This window comes from Salmo salar, chromosome ssa02, assembly GCF_905237065.1.
Source record: "Salmo salar chromosome ssa02, Ssal_v3.1, whole genome shotgun sequence".
Taxonomy (NCBI): domain Eukaryota; kingdom Metazoa; phylum Chordata; class Actinopteri; order Salmoniformes; family Salmonidae; genus Salmo; species Salmo salar.
The window spans coordinates 74,327,893-74,346,645 of NC_059443.1; the positions used below are offsets into that span (position 1 = coordinate 74,327,893).

Below are 18,753 nucleotides of genomic sequence, written 5' to 3' on the forward strand. Positions count from 1 at the left end.
GGGTTGCTTCTCAGCCAAGGGAGTGGGCTCACTCACAATTTTGCCTAAGAACACCGCCATGAATAAAGAATGGTACCAACACATCCTCCTAGAGCAACTTCTCCCAACCATCCAGGAACAGTTTGGTGACGAACAATGCCTTTTCCAGCATGATGGAGCACCTTGCCATAAGGCAAAAGTGATAACTAAGTGGCTCGGGGAACAAAACATCAATATTTTGGGTCCATGGCCAGGAAACTCCCCAGACCTTAATCCCATTGAGAACTTGTGGTCAATCCTCAAGAGGCGGGTGGACAAACAAAAACTCCAAGCATTGATTATGCAAGAATGGCCTGCCATCAGTCAGGATGTGGCCCAGAAGTTAATTGACAGCATGCCAGGGCGGATTGCAGAGGTCTTGAAAAAGAAGTGTCAACACTGCAAATATAGACTCTTTGCATCAACTTCATGTAATTGTCAATAAAAGCCTTTGACACTTATGAAATGCTTGTAATTATACTTCAGTATTCCATAGTAACATCTGACAAAAATATCTAAAGACACTGAAGCAGCTAACTTTGTGGAAATTCATATTTGTGTCATTCTCAAAACTTTTGGCCACGACTGTGTTTTCGCCTTAGCCACCCTCTTCAGATTAGCCTTCACGTCGGTAGCCCTGCTCCCTGGTAAACACGGTATGATCGCTGGATGATTCTTTTGAACTCTAATACTGAGGGTAATGGAGTCGCCAATGACTAGGGTTTTCAATTTGTCAGAGCTAATGGCTTCGGTGGCTCAGACCCCGTAATGGGTGGAGGAGAGACCAGGAAGGCTTGGACTCTGGCTCGGACTCTGTCTCGTTGCTTAATGGGGAAAACCAGTTGAAAGTTTCTATAGGCTGATTGAGCGTCACCGGATGAGCATGCGGAAAGCATTTATTTCCAGAAGCTATGAGAAAGTTGTCCGGCTGCGGGGACTGTGCGAGGCAATTATTCTACTATCTGTACTTATTGGTGGCACAGACGCTGTTTCATCCTTTCCTACACTGAAATTACCCTTACCTAACGGCTCCGTCGGAAGCTGGGCTTACAGCACAGCTATCCTCACCATACGGCGATCGTTCTCCTGTATATTATGAGTACAGCGACTGCAATGACAAGGCATAATGTTACTCAGCTTTTTCGGCTGGTGGAGGTCCTGCAGATCCATGCCCAGATAAAGCGCCCGGTGTGAAAAAGTCGAGTGTGGACGTTGGTAAACTTGTTAAGTTCAGAGTTTGATTAAACGGTTATTAAAAGAGGGAAAAAAGTTTGGCAGGTAGCCAAGTAGCAACAAATAGCACGGCAGCATGGAGACAACGTGGAAGTGTGAACACACACGTACACACCAGACTATGTGAACACACACGTACACACCAGACTATGTGAACACACATTTGTCAGCAAGTCTGAGACCTCATGTCTTATCTTCTCTGCTTTTCTTATGTTCTCTCTCTCTCTCTCTCTCTCACTACCCTCGTTCCCCCTCTCCTCCCACCTCCCCCTCTCTCCTTCTCTAGAATAAAGATCTCTACCTGTATTCCTGTGGGGAACTGTGGAGTTTGATGTACTAACTCTCTCCTCTCCTCCTCTCTCCCACCCCCCATCCCCCTCTCTAGGCTAAAGACTTCATCCATTCTGAGTTGTTAGCCTACCTGTATTCCTGTGGGGACCAGGGCAGTCTGATGGAGGAGTCAGCTGACCAGGCTCAGAGGAGAGATGAGATGCTGAGGATGTACCATGCTCTGAAAGAAGCCCTGGTGATCATAGGAGACATCAGTACAACCACAGTGTCAGCTCCTGTACCTCCACCTGTAGACGACACCTGGAGGACCAAGGAACCCAGGTCACAGAGAGAGATACGCATGTACACACACACATGTACACACACACGTACACACACACATGTACACACACACACACGTACACACGCAGTTCGCATGTGCAAACACACACTAGGCTCTCACGTGTAGGTTAATGTACATTTGGATGTGAAACTGTGAATATAAATATATTTATTTACCCTTTTTCTTCCTGTCTCTCCCCCCCTCTCTATCTCTCTCCCCCTCCATCTATCTCTCTCTCTCCCCCCTCTCTGTCTCTCTCTCTCTCTCCCCCCTCTTTCTATCCCTCTCCATCTCTCTCCCCCTCTCCTCCCTCCCCCAGCCCCCCTCCTCAGGCCAGACCAGCCCCGGCCGCTGTCCCCCCTCCTCGTCGCCCCCCGGCAGCAAGAGTCCCCACCGCCGCCCCTCCTCCCTCCAGTTCCCAAAACCCAGCTTTCGGGGCGCCCCTCATCCCCTCTCGACCCGGACCCCCACCAGTCAACACCTACAGTGCAGCGGACCTTGTCGCCAATGTCCCCCTGGTCCCATCTCGCCCAGCCAGGGTTCCCCCAGCACTGCCCCCCGGCATACCCAGGTAAGAGCTCTGCTCCTGGGCAGGCGAGTGTGCACGCCCCACTTACCTCTGGAGGAATGGAGGCTAGAACGATCTATTGGTCACTTTTATTGGTAATGATGTTACATTAAGAAGGGTGGTGGTTGTGGTGGTAGTTGTGGTTGTGGTAGCAGTGGTTTTGGTGGTGGTAGTTGTGGTTGTATTGGTGGCGGTGGTAGTTGTGGTTGTATTGGTGGTGGGTGGTGGTAGTAGTAGTTTTGGTGGTGGTAGTTGTGGTTGTATTGGTGGTGGTGGTAGTAGTAGTTGTGGTTGTATTGGTGGTGGTGGTGGTGGTAGTAGTAGTAGTTGTGGTTGTATTGGTGGTGGTAGTAGTAGTAGTGTAGTAGTAGTGGGGGAGGTTGGAAGTATTGCTGGGTGGTTGAGTTGTATTGGTTGTGGTGGTAGTATTGATGGTAGTGGTTGTCGTGGTGATGATGGTGGTGGTAGTGATGGTAGTGATGGTAGTGGGTTTGCACACATCTCAGAAGGGATTTTGTCCCACTCCTCTTTGCAGATCTTCTCCAAGTCATTAAGGTTTCGAGGCTGACGTTTGGCAACTCGAACCTTCAGCTCCCTCCACAGATTTTCTATGGGATTAAGGTCTGGAGACTGGCTAGGCCACTCCAGGACCTTAATGTGCTTCTTCGTGTGTTTTGGGTCATTGTCATGCTGGAACACCCATCCACGACCCATTTTCAATGCCCTGGCTGAGGGAAGGAGGTTCTCACCCAAGATTTGACGGTACATGGCCTGTCCATCGTTCCTTTGATGCGGTGAAGTTGTCCTGTCCCCTTAGCAGAAAAACACCCCCAAGGCATAATGTTTCCACCTCCATGTTTGATGGTGGAGATGGTGTTCTTGGGGTCATAGGCAGCACGCCTCCTCCTCCAAACACGGCGAGTTGAGTTGATGCCAAAGAGCTCCATTTTGGTCTCATCTGACCACAACACTTTCAGCCAGTTGTCCTCTGAATCATTCAGATGATCATTGGCAAACTTCAGACGAGCATGTATATGTGCTTTCTTGAGCAGGAGGACCTTGCGGGCGCTGCAGGATTTCAGTCCTTCACGGCGTAGTGTGTTACCAATTGTTTTCTTGGTGACTATGGTCCCAGCTGCCTTGAGATCATTGACAAGATCCTCCCGTGTAGTTCTGGGCTGATTCCTCACCATTCTCATGATCATTGCAACTCCACGAGGTGAGATCTTGCATGGAGCCCCAGGCCGAGGGAGATTGACAGTTCTTTTGTGTTTCTTCCATTTGCGAATAATCGCACCAACTGTTGTCACCTTCTCACCAAGCTGCTTGGCGATGGTCTTGTAGCCCATTCCAACCTTGTGTAGGTCTACAATCTTGTCCCTGACATCCTTGGAGAGCTCTTTGGTCTTGGCCATGGTGGATAGTTTGGAATCTGATTGATTTAGTGCTTCTGTTGACAGGTGTCTTTTATACAGGTAACAAGCTGAGATTAGGAGCACTCCCTTTAAGAGTGTGCTCCTAATCTCAGCTCGTTACCTGTATAAAAGACACCTGGGAGCCAGAAATCTTTCTGATTGAGAGGGGGTCAAATACTTATTTCCCTCATTAAAATGCAAATCAATTTATAACATTTTTGACATGCGTTTTTCTGGATATTTTTGTTGTTATTCTGTCTCTCACTGTTCAAATAAACCTACCATTAAAATTATAGACTGATCATTTCTTTGTCAGTGGGAAAATGTACAAAATCAGCAGGGGATCAAATACTTTTTTCCCTCACTGTAACTGCCTTGTTCAGGGGCAGAACGACAACTTGTACCTTGTCAGCTCGGGGATTTGATCTTGCAACCTTTCGGTTACTAGTCCAACGCTCTAACCACTAAGCTACGCTGCCACCCCGTGGTGGTGGTGGTGGTGGTGGTTGTGGGGGGTTTGGTGTATCGTGGGTTGTGGGAATGATACATATGTTTTTCTCTTCTCTCCTCCCTCTCTCTCTCTCTCTCTCCTGCCTTCCTTCCACCCTCACTCCTCTCACTCTCCCCTCAATCTCTTCCTCCTTCACTCTATTCATCCCTCCCTCTTTCCCCATCCCACCTTCCCTCTCTCTCCATCCTCCCTCCCTCCCTCCTTCTCTCCCTCCCTGCTTCTCTCCATCTTTCTCCCTCCTTCCCACCTCTCCCTCCCACCCTCCTCTCCTCTCCCTCCCACCCTCCTCTCCCTCCCTGCTTCTCTCCCTCCATCCCTCCCTCTCTCCCTCCATCCCTCCCTCTCTCTCTCCATCCCTCCCTCTCTCTCTCTCTCTCTCTCCATCCCTCCTCTCCCTCCCTCCTTCTGTCCTCCTTTATAACAGAAGACCCCCAGCGGCCCCAGGCCGTCCCACCATCATACGCCCTTCAGAGCCTTCACTGCTGGACTAGACAGACAGACACAGTTACCACTTCTAATGTCCTTTGACTACAAAGAAATACTTTGCGTAACGTTGATGTTTTATTTACATGATTCAAGAATGTCTTTCATGTATTCTCTCTTAATATTCATATTGTCATGTTATTGTTATTTCATGTATTATTTAGCATTATTTACTATTTCTGTTTTTTCATTTAAGCAACACTATGTACTTTTGATCACATAGTTTTTTTTAGCTTTGTAACAATATTTAATACCTTCAAATTTTTTAAAGGGATTGAGAGAGAAAAAAAAATGAAACCTACATTTTTTGTTTAACTCTAACTTGCTTTAATGAACTTAGTTCAAACCTGGGATCAGACAGAATTTCAAATCAAACAGGTTTTTAAAAATGTACAGATTTTTGTGAATACCTAGAATACTTCTTTACATGGAAGCACTTATTCAATTTTTTTTAATAACAAATACACTCCGTAATTAATAACAAAATACGTATTTCTTTATACTGTTTTCAATGTTTCTATCCTTCTTACTGGATCATATGTACATTTGTATTTTTAGATCTAATCTTCAATATGCACTTCAATATCTATGCAGGAATATTATAGTAAGTATTTTCTAGCTCGCAGCTTTTTGAATTTCATTTTGATGAAATGCTAATTATGCTATAAAATGAGTTGATTTCAATGGAAAATAGTTAGCTTCAACTGCCCTCACAGTTCACTCAAAGAACAGTGGTAACCAGTCAGAGTTGGTGTCCATTCCGTTTCAATTTCAGTAAATTCAGAAAGTTCCAATTCTCTTCAATGCACTTTTAATGAGGAACATTTGGAAATGGAATTTGGTTTACTCTCTGAATTGACAGGAATTTCCATGGAATTGACACCAACCCTGTAGTCAATATAGATACCTAGTGTCTCGTCAGTTATCGATGTTCAAAGGACCAAATTAGTAGTAGATAGTTGTTAGACAAGGGCCGAGATTCAATCAAAGATGCTTTGTCGATAAGCTCACTGCACAAAAGGTAATTTATGACATCCGCAGTGTTTACTGCAAATGCGATCTCCGCAAACATCTGGGAAATCATTGTTGAGAGTGTTGTTTGCTTATCGCTTCTTTAATTAAATCCCGGCTTTTAGCCCAGTCTATTGTAAATGGTAGCTTGCTGTCAATCTGGCCTCTGCTTCCTGAATAGACCAATCAAAATAGACCTGCTTCCTGAATGGACCAATCAGAAACCAGACAGAGGGGGTAGTGCACCACATAGGGAATAAGATGCCATTTCACACTGTATTATTTTAAAAAAAAGATATATATATATTTTTCTAAGTGCCTCTTACCTGTGGCTTTCCTATTGAATGAACGGATGAATGAAATGATAAATTAACAAAGGAATGAATCACTGGGTGAACGAGGGATGGGTAGAATGGAACAGTAGTGTGAAGAAGGTGTATAAAGATGGAGTGATATGGAATAATAAACAGATAAAGGGACTGAGGTGTGGTGGCTGGTATTTTTGTCTTCAAGTATTTTTATTACTGTTCATCCCCCTCTCATCTCTCTCTTCCCCCCTCTCTCTCTCTATCACTCAATGAATGCAATCTCTGTAAATTACTTACCCGCTGCTCTATAAAACTCCTTAGACTGAATCGTATCCCTAGTATGGAGCAGCTGACAGAAACACCTAACAATGAATACTGATGATGATGATGATGATCCTTCTTGGTAATACCCTGTTACAGTTTTTCTCAATTGCTAAAACGCTAAAACCCATTGGCTGAACAAAGTTCTCAGTTGCCTGGACTCATTTAGCAAATTATGCAGTCTGTTGTCAATACCTTAAATCATTTCACATGGTAAAACACAATTTGCAGATCTCACTTAGACTTTTCAGCAAAACTCTAAACACATTCACATTATGCACATGTCATCCATACTGTTAAACACAAGTGGCAACAATCAAATACAAATAGAGAACACATGTCATTGATTGAACACAACCACTCAAAATTGATTTAACCTGTTTCAAATGATGCGACAACCAATATAAGCCAGTTCAGAGGGAGGGAGGGAGGGTGTGAGAGAGGGAGGGTGTGAGGGAGGGAGGGTGAGAGGGAGGGTGTGAGAGAGGGAGGGTGTGAGAGAGAGAGGGTGTGTGAGAGAGAGTGTGAGAGAGAGAGGAGGGTGGGTGTGAGAGAGGGAGGGAGGGTGTGAGAGGGAGGGTGTGAGAGATGTAGATGTAGATATAAATATCATACATTATATAATATAACATGAAGATATAAATACCATAGATGATATATAACATGTAGTTATAAGTACCATAGAGTTGTTTTGTAATGTGTTTTTTACACATGTCCTTGTTGAACAAACTGTTTACAATTACAAGTGATATGATGGAACAGCAAATGAAGTGTACTGTTCTTGACAATTTTATCAACTCAAATGTATTTAAAATACAGTATAAAGACAGGTGTGGTTGTGAATTATACGTACTGGCAATAGTCTTTTAATCATAATTTGTGAGATTAGTTTAGGACAGGCATGAATTCAGAGGAATCAAAAATGTAAATGTGTTTTCATGCATTCACTCATGTTCCATAGATTGAGACTATAGAGACAAAGAGACGGAGAACATTTGTTCCAAATGGAGGAGAGGGGGACACTGAAGGAGTCAATGTCAACAGTGTCAAGTCCTGTGACCGAAGGTGAGACCGATTCCCCTGAAATGCTTAATGTCTGAGTCCTCTCCATGTTGTAGTACGAAGACACAGGGGGTGTTTTCTCTCTCTCTCTCTCTCTCTCTCTCTCTCTCTCTCTCTCTCTCTCTCTCTCTCTCTCTCATATATTATATATTTATATATCTATATATATCACAGCTCAGGAATGAAGCACTATAAATTCCCCAGTGATCAACAACTCCACTGTAAGAGACATCACTGTGCAGAATCAGACCAAAGGTGAAACATTCATTGTTGATATAGCTTACTCACAGGGCCTGTTCCGAGCATAAGCAGTCATTTAGGGCCCCCGACTGGTAGGGGTCCCCCAAACAAAAAAGTGGTCTTTTTTTAGGAACTCAGTTGGGGTCCAACTTAAGTAAGAATTGTATTAACCCCTATTTAATCAGGTCAGTTGACTGAGAACACATTCTCATTTACAGCAACTACCTGGGGAATAGTTACAGGGGAGAGGAGGGGGGATGAATGAGCCAATAGGAAGCTGGGGATGATTAGGTGGCCATGAGGGCCAGATTGGGAATTTAGCCAAAATATGGGGGTTAACACCTCTAATCTTACGTTAAGTGCCATGGGAGCTTTAGTGACCACAGAGAGTCAGGACACCCATCTAACACAACACTCTCTATCTCTCTCTATACCCATATCTTCCTTTCCAGATATTTTTGCTGAATGTGAGAGCAATGTAAATGCATTTAATGTTTTAAAGTGGCAATCCCAAAGTATCCATTTAACTAGATTATTACAACTGTCATGACGTTGGCCTGTGGGTAAGGTTCATGACCCCCCCATCAATACCTTTCTCCCTTCCCCTCTCCGACCCTACTGAAGGACTTGAATAGCCTGTGTTAAATATAGAGAGTCTGGGAACATCAAACAAATGGGGAAAAGGAACCATATTTTGGTAATAAAACCAGTTGGAAATATGCTTGGGAACGTAATGAGTATGTATGTATGTAAGGTTCGGTTGTCATCTGAGACATTATGATTGATGACAGGACGACATAACTGTACCTGAGAAAGTATACACCCTCTAGTTATCAGAGTAACATGGAATTGTTATGCAATTGAAATGTTTGATATTGAAATTGTTTGTTAGGAGATGAAATGTAATTTTAGCTTCCAAATGAGAGATTTGGGTTTTCATAAGGAAAGTGCCCTGCTTGATCAGTGGCCCACCCCTGTGAAGAGGAGGGGTTATAAACGATGAAACACATCCTTCCCCCCTCTCCACTATATAAGCCTTTGACGAAAAGATAACCAGGTTGGTTCCAGTACGGGAGGTCTGCAGCCTCTACGTTAGAAGGACACACATGTCAAGGACAGAACTAAGCCAACCTCGGCGTGAGCTTTGGTGGCGAATGGTATGAACTTTGAGCTTATTCACTACAGAAGTGATACTTCCTAGCTGTTGAGTTAGCAGCGGCCGCTGTAGACGTGGGCTAGGAAAGGACGGACGAAGATACCACCACGTATCCAATTTACCACCAGAGACATTCTTCCGAGTACGGAAGGTCTGTTGGCCAACCCGGCCAGCATCTACGACCAATCTACCGAAGCGCAGCTCAGAGTAAATATTTATTGCATTTTCCTTTTCCAAATGGGCGGTAATTTAGAATGCATAAGATAATGTATTTACGATAGCATAGCTGCTGTTTCTGTGTTCCTAAATCTTCCCGCTCTTTCATTCAAGCCCAACCCCCTTTCCTTTGTGTAACCAGCTTTCATACAGGTTCCGTTCACCAGGGGTGAATTCTTTATGACATCATTGTATTCTGTGTATTTGTAATTCTGTGTGATTGTTTAGGTATTTAGTAAATAAATAATTAAACCCAATTTTGTATTGCTGATTCAACTTGTTAGCCAGGGTTCGTGAAGATAGCCAAGAATTTACAACTTTCATTATGAGACTGAAAATAAGATAAGGGTTAATATTGACTGCTATCGATGTAATATATTACTAAGTATTTTAAGAGTTTATTCGGAAGATAACGGCTCTATAAACGTTCTTCCGTGGTGCCCCGACTTTCTAGTTAATTACATTTACATGATTAGCTTAATCAGGTAATATTAATTACAGAGAAATAATTTTATAGGTTAGCATGTCATATCACTTAATCCGGCATAGCCAAAGACACGACAAAACCATACTGTGGTATCGCGGGAGGTTGATGATAGAGGGGAGGTACGTGCCGGGACGTCGGCCCCCTCTGCTGGGAGTACCCGGGCTGGGCACCGCGATGCTGATGGAACCAATTCAAGGAAATTAGGGGAGAGTTCCAACCAACCGTCCAGGCCACATAAATGGAGCACCGTGGCACAGAGAAAAAGAGAGGCAGGGAGGGAGTCTACAGACGGGGACAAAGCTCCCGGGGCACGGAACCAAATAAGAGGAGGCGGCCCAAAACAAGGACCGAGCCAACTGTAAGTTATTTTGTTGTCACGTTTATTTTATGTTGCCTAGTAATGTCGTGTTTTCACATTAGCTTTGGAGGAACTGGTGGCTCAGCTTATCCTCAAACAACAGAAGCAACAGGCTCTCCTGGAGAAAGAACTGGAGGAGCAGCGCCAACAAATCCTCAGTTGGTAGAGGATGTAGCCCGGCTGAAAGGGGACTCCACCAAACGACGACGACGGCGTCCTCTGCTAGACCCAGATCAGAGGCGCTGCTATGAGTGCGGCGAGCCAGGATACTGCGCGTGGAGTTGCCCCGGCCGGGAGGAGTCCATGTACTCCGCGTCCCCCGGCTCCGGGGTAACTCAGATGGTGCCGGTGCGGATAACCACCCCGAGGGGGGAGTACCGGATGCGCTTGGGGGCCGTTCCTAACCTGCACGTGCCCATTCTCATCATTATAGATTGCCCTCTCTTCCACGGCAGAATCAATGGCGCTCCGCCACGTGGGAGAATGGCGCTGCGCCACATGGGAGAGTGCTCCGCTGCGCCACGGGGGAGAGTGCGCCACTGCGCCACGCGGAAAGTGCGACGCTACGTCTCACAGAAGAGTGCGCCGCTGCGCCACGAGGGAGAGTGCGCCGCTGCGTCACGGAGGAGAGTGCACCGCTGCAGAGTGCGCCGCTGCGTCTCGCGGCAGAGTGCCGCCGCTGCGCCACGTGGGAGAGTGCGCCTAGCAGCAAAGTGCGTCACTGCGCACCAAAATAAATAGCCTATTTCTGCCAAACATAGTTTCAATAAAGTTCTGTAAAGCACATTTGCTTTTCTTGTTAAATAGATCATCTGTCTCTGTTCAACACAGTTCTGAATGTTATTTAGCTCTGTGAGCTGTGGCAGGCAGCTTGCAACTCAAGAAACAGAACACGCCAGTGACCAGTGCATGAGTGACCAGTGCCTGAGTGACCAGTGACCAGTGCTCGATACAGACGCTCTGCGCGAGAAACGACACTAACATCATTTAGACTAGAATATTGCTGTAATGGCAATTAGCTATCCAATATCCACCAGTATGTTGATGATAGAAACATGGTTAACTAACATTCTTAGTCTAGCACGTTAGCCAGCTAGTTCGTTTTGAACTGTATCAAGTGCAAGCGAGATAGTTACCTTTATCTGTCTTCGATTTGATTATTTTTCTTCTCAGATGAGTTTGAAATATCAAAGTGCTAATGAAAGAGATATGAATATTGAGTCACACTAATGAATCACTGTGGTTGAGCTGGGCATCTCCGGCACTGCGCACGCTTGGATTGCGTCCTTCCTGAGAGGTCGCTCCTACCAGGTGGCGTGGCGAGAATCTGTCTCCGCACCACGTGCTCTCACCACTGGTGTCCCCCAGGGCTCTGTTCTTGGCCCACTCCTATTCTCGCTATACACCAAGTCACTTGGCTCTGTCATATCCTCACATGGTCTCTCATATCATTGCTATGCAGATGACACACAATTAATCTTCTCCTTTCCCCCTTCTGACAACCAGGTGGCGAATCGCATCTCTGCATGTCTGGCAGACATATCAGTGTGGATGACGGATCACCACCTCAAGCTGAACCTCGGCAAGACGGAGCTGCTCTTCCTCCCGGGGAAGGACTGCCCGTTCCATGATCTCGCCATCACGGTTGACAACTCCCTTGTGTCCTCCTCCCAGAGTGCTAAGAGCCTTGGCGTGACCCTGGACAACACCCTGTCGTTCTCCACCAACATCAAGGCGGTGACCCGATCCTGTAGGTTCATGCTCTACAACATTCGCAGAGTACGACCCTGCCTCACACAGGAAGCGGCGCAGGTCCTAATCCAGGCACTTGTCATCTCCCGTCTGGATTATTGCAACTCGCTGTTGGCTGGGCTCCCTGCCTGTGCCATTAAACCCCTACAACTCATCCAGAACGCCGCAGCCCGTCTGGTGTTCAACCTTCCCAAGTTCTCTCACGTCACCCCGCTCCTCCACTGGCTTCCAGTCGAAGCTCGCATCCGCTACAAGACCATGGTGCTTGCCTACGGAGCTGTGAGGGGAACGGCACCTCCGTACCTTCAGGCTCTGATCAGGCCCTACACCCAAACAAGGGCACTCCGTTCATCCACCTCTGGCCTGCTCGCCTCCCTACCTCTGAGGAAGCACAGTTCCCGCTCAGCCCAGTCAAAACTGTTCGCTGCTCTGGCACCCCAATGGTGGAACAAGCTCCCTCACGACGCCAGGACAGCGGAGTCAATCACCACCTTCCGGAGACACCTGAAACCCCACCTCTTCAAGGAATACCTGGGATAGGATAAAGTAATCCTTCTAACCCCCCCCTTAAAAGATTTAGATGCACTATTGTAAAGTGGTTGTTCCACTGGATATTATAAGGTGAATGCACCAATTTGTAAGTCGCTCTGGATAAGAGCGTCTGCTAAATGACTAAAAAAAAAAGTAAAAAATGTCTTCCAAGGCATTGATTCAGCTTTGATCTAACTTCACTAAACAAGCACCAATTCTCCAGCAGCATTACACCCCTGCACTCCACTGCCCCGAACGACCATTTGAAGTTCACCTAGGCTACTCTTTTGACTGGCGCAACGTGTCACCTCAGGAACTAGAGACAGCGTGTGGCTGTTTCATAAAAAAACTGTGAATATTTGGCCAAGGAAACATTTCTGGTTGGTGTCAGGGAATGTAAAACAGGAAGGGGGACTTTTAAAACAGGATTGAGTGAAGTAGCAGCACAGATGTTGAATGAGCAACTAGTGAGCATGGAGAAACACAGGTTTGACGAAATTACCTTTTGTCTTTCAATCTAACATGGCTGTTTACTTACTTTTGTAGCTCTTCATGAGATGTACGCTTTTTGTACAGTAAGTAGTTAGGCATGACTGTCCTCTGCAAGTGTAGCTGGAATTTAGCCCAACAGTATTTGAGAAATATGATTGGTTGCCAATTGGCCTATGTCTGGTCTGGCGCTGGGCAGAATAGCAGATGTTAACAACGATTGGAGAAGTGTTGATCACCAGTAGGCTACCACATCACACTGTAAGAGTGATATTATCTCGGTTTCTACAGACTTGGACTCTCTGAGGAGGACTGTGGATCACTGGCCTCCGTTCTCCAATCAGCAGACTCACATCTGAGAGAACTGGACCTGAGGAACGGTCAGCTGTTTGATGGTGGTGGGAGGGAACTCTTTACTGCTCTGAAACATCCCCACTGTAAACTACAGACACTGAGGTCAGTATCCACACTGTAAACTACAGACACTGAGGTCAGTATCCACACTGTAAACTACAGACACTGAGGACAGTATCTACACTGTAAACTACAGACACGGAGGTCAGTATCTACACTGTAAACTACAGACACTGAGGTCAGTATCCACACTGTAAACTACAGACACTGAGGTCAGTATCTACACTGTAAACTACAGACACTGAGGTCAGTATCTACACTGTAAACTACAGACACTGAGGTCAGTATCTACACTGTAAACTACAGACACGGAGGTCAGTATCTACACTGTAAACTACAGACACGGAGGTCAGTATCCACACTGTAAACTACAGACACTGAGGTCAGTATCCACACTGTAAACTACAGACACTGAGGTCAGTATCCACACTGTAAACTACAGACACTGAGGTCAGTATCTACACTGTAAACTACAGACACTGAGGTTAGTTCTTTGGGAAGGGTTGATCACATGACAATAACCTAATGATGTATTCATTGTTGGAGAGTTTAAGGTATAATCATCAGGCTGTGAATATTATTATTATCCATTCACATACCTACAGACATGACTACATACCTACAGACATGACCGCATACCTACAGACATGACCGCATACCTACATACGTGACCGCATACCTACAGACGTGACCGCATACCTACATACGTGACCGCATACCTAGAGACGTGACCACATACCTAGAGACGTGACCACATACCTACAGACGTGACTACATACCTACAGACGTGACTACATACCTACAGACGTGACCACATACCTACATACATGACAGCATACCTAGAGACGTGACTACATACCTACAGACGTGACTACATACCTAGAGACGTGACTACATACCTACAGACGTGACTGCATACCTACAGACGTGACTGCATACCTAGAGACTTGACTACATACCTAGAGACGTGACTACATACCTAGAGACGTGACTACATACCTAGAGACGTGACTACGTACCTAGAGACGTGACTACGTACCTAGAGACGTGACTACGTACCTAGAGACGTGACTACGTACCTAGAGACGTGACTACGTACCTAGAGACGTGACTACGTACCTAGAGACGTGACCACGTACCTAGAGACGTGACCACGTACCTAGAGACGTGACCACGTACCTAGAGACGTGACCACGTACCTAGAGACGTGACCACGTACCTACAGACGTGACCACGTACCTACAGACGTGACTACGTACCTACAGACGTGACTACGTACCTACAGACGTGACTACGTACCTACAGACGTGACTACGTACCTACAGACGTGACCACGTACCTACAGACGTGACCACGTACCTACAGACGTGACCACGTACCTACAGACGTGACTACATACCTACAGACGTGACTACATACCTACAGACGTGACTACATACCTACAGACGTGACTACATACCTACAGACGTGACTACATACCTACAGACATGACTACATACCAGATGTACCTCACTAAGAGTTGATGTACTAAATGTGTTACCATCTGAAAGGACAGGTTCTGAATCATGCTGTTATGTGTCTCTGACCAACACTACATCATATTCTGTATGAGTGATATTATCTCTGTTTCTACAGACTGGCTAGCTTTAGACTCTCTGAAGAGGACTGGGGATCACTGGCCTCCGTCCTCCAATCAGCAGACTCCTCTCTGAGAGAACTGGAACTGGACCTGAGGAACAGTGAGCTGTCGGATGTTGGTGGGAGGGAACTCTTTACTGCTCTGAAACATCCACACTGTAAACTACAGACACTGAGGTCAGTATCTACACTGTAAACTACAGACACTGAGGTCAGTATCTACACTGTCAACCACAGACACTGAGGTCAGTATCTACACTGTAAACTACAGACACTGAGGTCAGTATCTACACTGTAAACTACAGACACTGAGGTCAGTATCTACACTGTAAACTACAGACACTGAGGTCAGTATCTACACTGTCAACCACAGACACTGAGGTCAGTATCTACACTGTAAACTACAGACACTGAGGTCAGTACTTTGAGAGGGTTCCTCACATAACGAGAACGCATTGATTGTTGGATAGTTTGTTAGGGTCAAATTGTCACCCTGAGAGCATGTTTGGATGCATTTTTTCTTGGTAACAATTGTTTTTCTTGGAAGCACAGGTCTGAAGATGCATACATACAGGCCTAACTGCATTTAAATACTATCAGACTAAAACGCTTGATACTTAATGTTCACAGCCTGTAGAGGCTTTCTTCGGAGAGAATTCATTTTTAAAATGTTGTTTTCTTGTTGCTCATCATGTTGCAATATATTATCCCATTTATACTGAATGGATGTTATCTGACCTGAGAAATGTTGTGAGGTGTTGACCTCAGTTCTCAGCTCAAACTCCTCTCACCTGAGAGAGCTGGATCTGAGTCACAATGACCTGCAGGATTCAGGAGTGAAGCTGCTCTCTGCTGGACTGGGGAATCCACACTGTCAACTAGAGAAACTGAGGTTAGTACTTAGAAACATACCTGCTCAATACAAAGATGATGTGTCAAAGCACAACATCATTACAGTACCCAGTAAGTCAGCTCAACCAATAAGGTAAATACTGTAATAATATTTGATATTACATTTCAGTCTCACATTACGTGATGTTTAAACCTTGTGGACTACATTGTGTGATGATAAAGAATGCTTCAATTAGAAGACTGTATACTTCAATTTATCAACACACATACACACCCCCCAGGTAAATTGACTAATTGATTTGTTAAAGTGACAAAAACATTTTACACTGATTAAATTAACCCTAAATGATAATGTGAAATGTATTAGTCTTGAATTACCCTGATTTAATTGAATAGGATCCTCAATTGTTTCCGTTTTTCTTACATTAGTACAGCAGTTTAACATTGTAGTGACTGACTGCACTTCAATAAATGGTCTTTAAATAAGAAACAACCCCAGCTCTCACCAGCAGAGGGCAGCAGTCCTGCTGTAAAATCATGTTGCCATGTCTCTGCAGGCTGTCATTCTTCTGACTTCAGCTCTGGGGTCAACCTCCTCCCACCTGAGAGAACTGAACCTGAGCTCCAATCACCCAGGAGATTCTGGAGTGAAGCTGCTCTCTGCTAGACTGGAGGATCCACACTGTAGACTGGAGAAACTCAAGTTAGTACAGTTACTGTAAAAATATTATATTTTTGTAAGTACATTAAATTCTCTCATATTTGTAGCATCCACCACCTTTGACTTCTGACCAGAAACAGAAAACCAAACAGTCTTGTAATTAATGCTGTAACTGATTAACTGCAGATTGTTTGAGTTTATCTTGCTGATGTGAGAACAGTCAGGTCTTGTTATTGTTTAGAGTTCAAACTTTATCCCTCTTTTGGACTGGACTACACTTCATACAGGTTGGACTGGACTACACTTCATACAGGTTGGACTAGACTACACTTCATACAGGCTGGACTAGACTACACTTCATACAGGCTGGACTAGACTACACTTCATACAGGCTGGACTAGACTACACTTCATACAGGCTGGACTAGACTACACCTCATACAGGCTGGACTAGACTACACCTCATACAGGCTGGACTAGACTACACTTCATACAGGCTGGACTAGACTACACCTCATACAGGCTGGACTGGACTACACCTCATACAGGCTGGACTGGACTACACTTCATACAGGCTGGACTAGACTACACTTCATACAGGCTGGACTAGACTACACTTCATACAGGCTGGACTAGACTACACTTCATACAGGCTGGACTGGACTACACTTCATACAGACTGTGTGCCACTCACTCTGCCTGTTCCTCTGTCTCTCCCACAGTGTGGACCATAATGAAGAGTTCTGGGTTAAACCACAGCTGATGAAGAAATGTAGGGGTGTTAGTTTCAAGGAATTAATTTGTCAAATGACACACACACTAGCTGTACCTACTGAGTGCCGCTAGCAACAACCCTACCGATTCTACTTGTAGAATCACATTGTTCGTCAGTGCCCAACAACTTGACTTTGGGCAAATCAGAGAGCACAAACCCTCAAGTGGGGCAGCCAATGGGAAAAGATGGAGTTGCTAGTTTCCATGAAACAGCTGCCTGTGTTAGCTGCTGAGTTAGTGCAGTGTCTTTAGCTAGCTAGCTAGCTCAGTTGTGCTAGCTAGCAAATATTATACAAAGGTTAACTAGCTAGCTTAACATATGGCTATGGGCTGGCACTGGCAGTATGGTATTATGGAGGGTGAATTAATTTGTTTCTTTGTCATCTTGCTAGGTAGTTATCTGGCTTTGGCCATCTGGCTAGTATCAACAAGGGCTTTCTACAAAATAGCAACATTAACGCAGATAGCTTGGAATGTAGACCATAAGCAATACGCACGGATATGCATTGCTAAACAACGCTACTGACATCTTCAGGTTTGGAGTATTTTAACAAGGATGAGCGGCTGACGACTTTTAAGGTCTTTTGCTGTGTGAACACAAAAGACTGCTGACATTCTGTTCAGAGGTGCTAAGTACTGTCGGCAAGCAAACGTTTGACAATACTACTGGTGTGTCTGAGCTTTAAAACACACACTGATCATGGTAACAGATAAATGTTGTTGACAGTGATCATGACTTCAGATATGGACATTATAACAGATACATTTTGTTGACAGTGATCATGACTACAGATATGGACATTATAACAGATAAATGTTGTTGACAGTGATCATGACTACAGATATGGACATTGTAACAGATAAATGTTGTTGACTGTGATCATGACTACAGATATGGACATTATAACAGATAAATGTTGTTGACAGTGATCATGACTACAGATATGGACATTATAACAGATAAATGTTGTTGACAGTGATCATGACTACAGATATGGACATTGTAACAGAAATGTTGTTGACAGGGATCATGACTTCAGATATGGACATTATAACAGATAAATGTTGTTGACAGTGATCATGACTACAGATATGGACATTGTAACAGATGTATGTTGTTGACAGTGATCATGACTTCAGATATGGACATTGTAACAGATAAATGTTGTTGACAGTGATCATGACCAGATATGGACATTAATAATGAGAGAGACAGAAATCTTGCTTGTTTGTAGGTGACCAACTACTTATTTTCCACCATAATTTGCAAATAAATTCATTAAAAATCCTACAATGTGATTTTCTGGACTTTTTTTCTCATTTTGTCTGTCATAGCTGAAGTGTACCTATGATGAAAATTACAGGCCTCACTCATCTTTTTACGTGGGAGAACTTGCACAATTGGTGGCTGACTAAATACTTTTTTGCCCCACTGTATGTATTTCCTGAGCTTTCTTTTGTGTCCTAGATATTGGACAGACACTTCAAAACCTTATGGTTTATTTTTTTACTGTCTGTTTGACCATTTATGAATGTGTTATTCAATGCATTTATATGGACTATAGTAGTAAAAGACAAATTCAATATTTTCTTCAAATACCTAAAGGGGTCCTAATATTCTATCCATGGTATGACATTAAAAC

General features: G+C 44.6%; 1 protein-coding gene and 1 long non-coding RNA gene across 5 annotated transcripts in view; both read left to right on the forward strand.

The window, feature by feature from the left end:
* LOC106593274 (dynamin-2) overlaps positions 1-6,331 on the forward strand; it is a 52,046-nt gene extending 45,715 nt beyond the window's left edge. For 3 of the 4 annotated variants that reach the window (XM_045709895.1, XM_045709896.1, XM_045709898.1), the window contains 3 exons: positions 1,637-1,863; positions 2,184-2,435; positions 4,783-6,331. In XM_045709895.1, the coding sequence (XP_045565851.1) occupies positions 1,637-1,863; positions 2,184-2,435; positions 4,783-4,849 (546 nt within the window). In that variant the 3' untranslated portion in view covers positions 4,850-6,331. The remainder of the gene's footprint in view (positions 1-1,636; positions 1,864-2,183; positions 2,436-4,782) is intronic. The other variant, XM_045709897.1, reaches the window with a different exon arrangement.
* Positions 6,332-7,373: 1,042 nt separating this feature from the next.
* On the forward strand, positions 7,374-17,934 carry LOC123731252 (uncharacterized). Its single transcript, XR_006762520.1, has 5 exons — positions 7,374-7,546; positions 13,064-13,228; positions 14,822-15,716; positions 16,234-16,379; positions 17,059-17,934. It is a non-coding gene; the product is annotated as an uncharacterized lncRNA (long non-coding RNA).
* Positions 17,935-18,753: the final 819 nt, after the last annotated feature.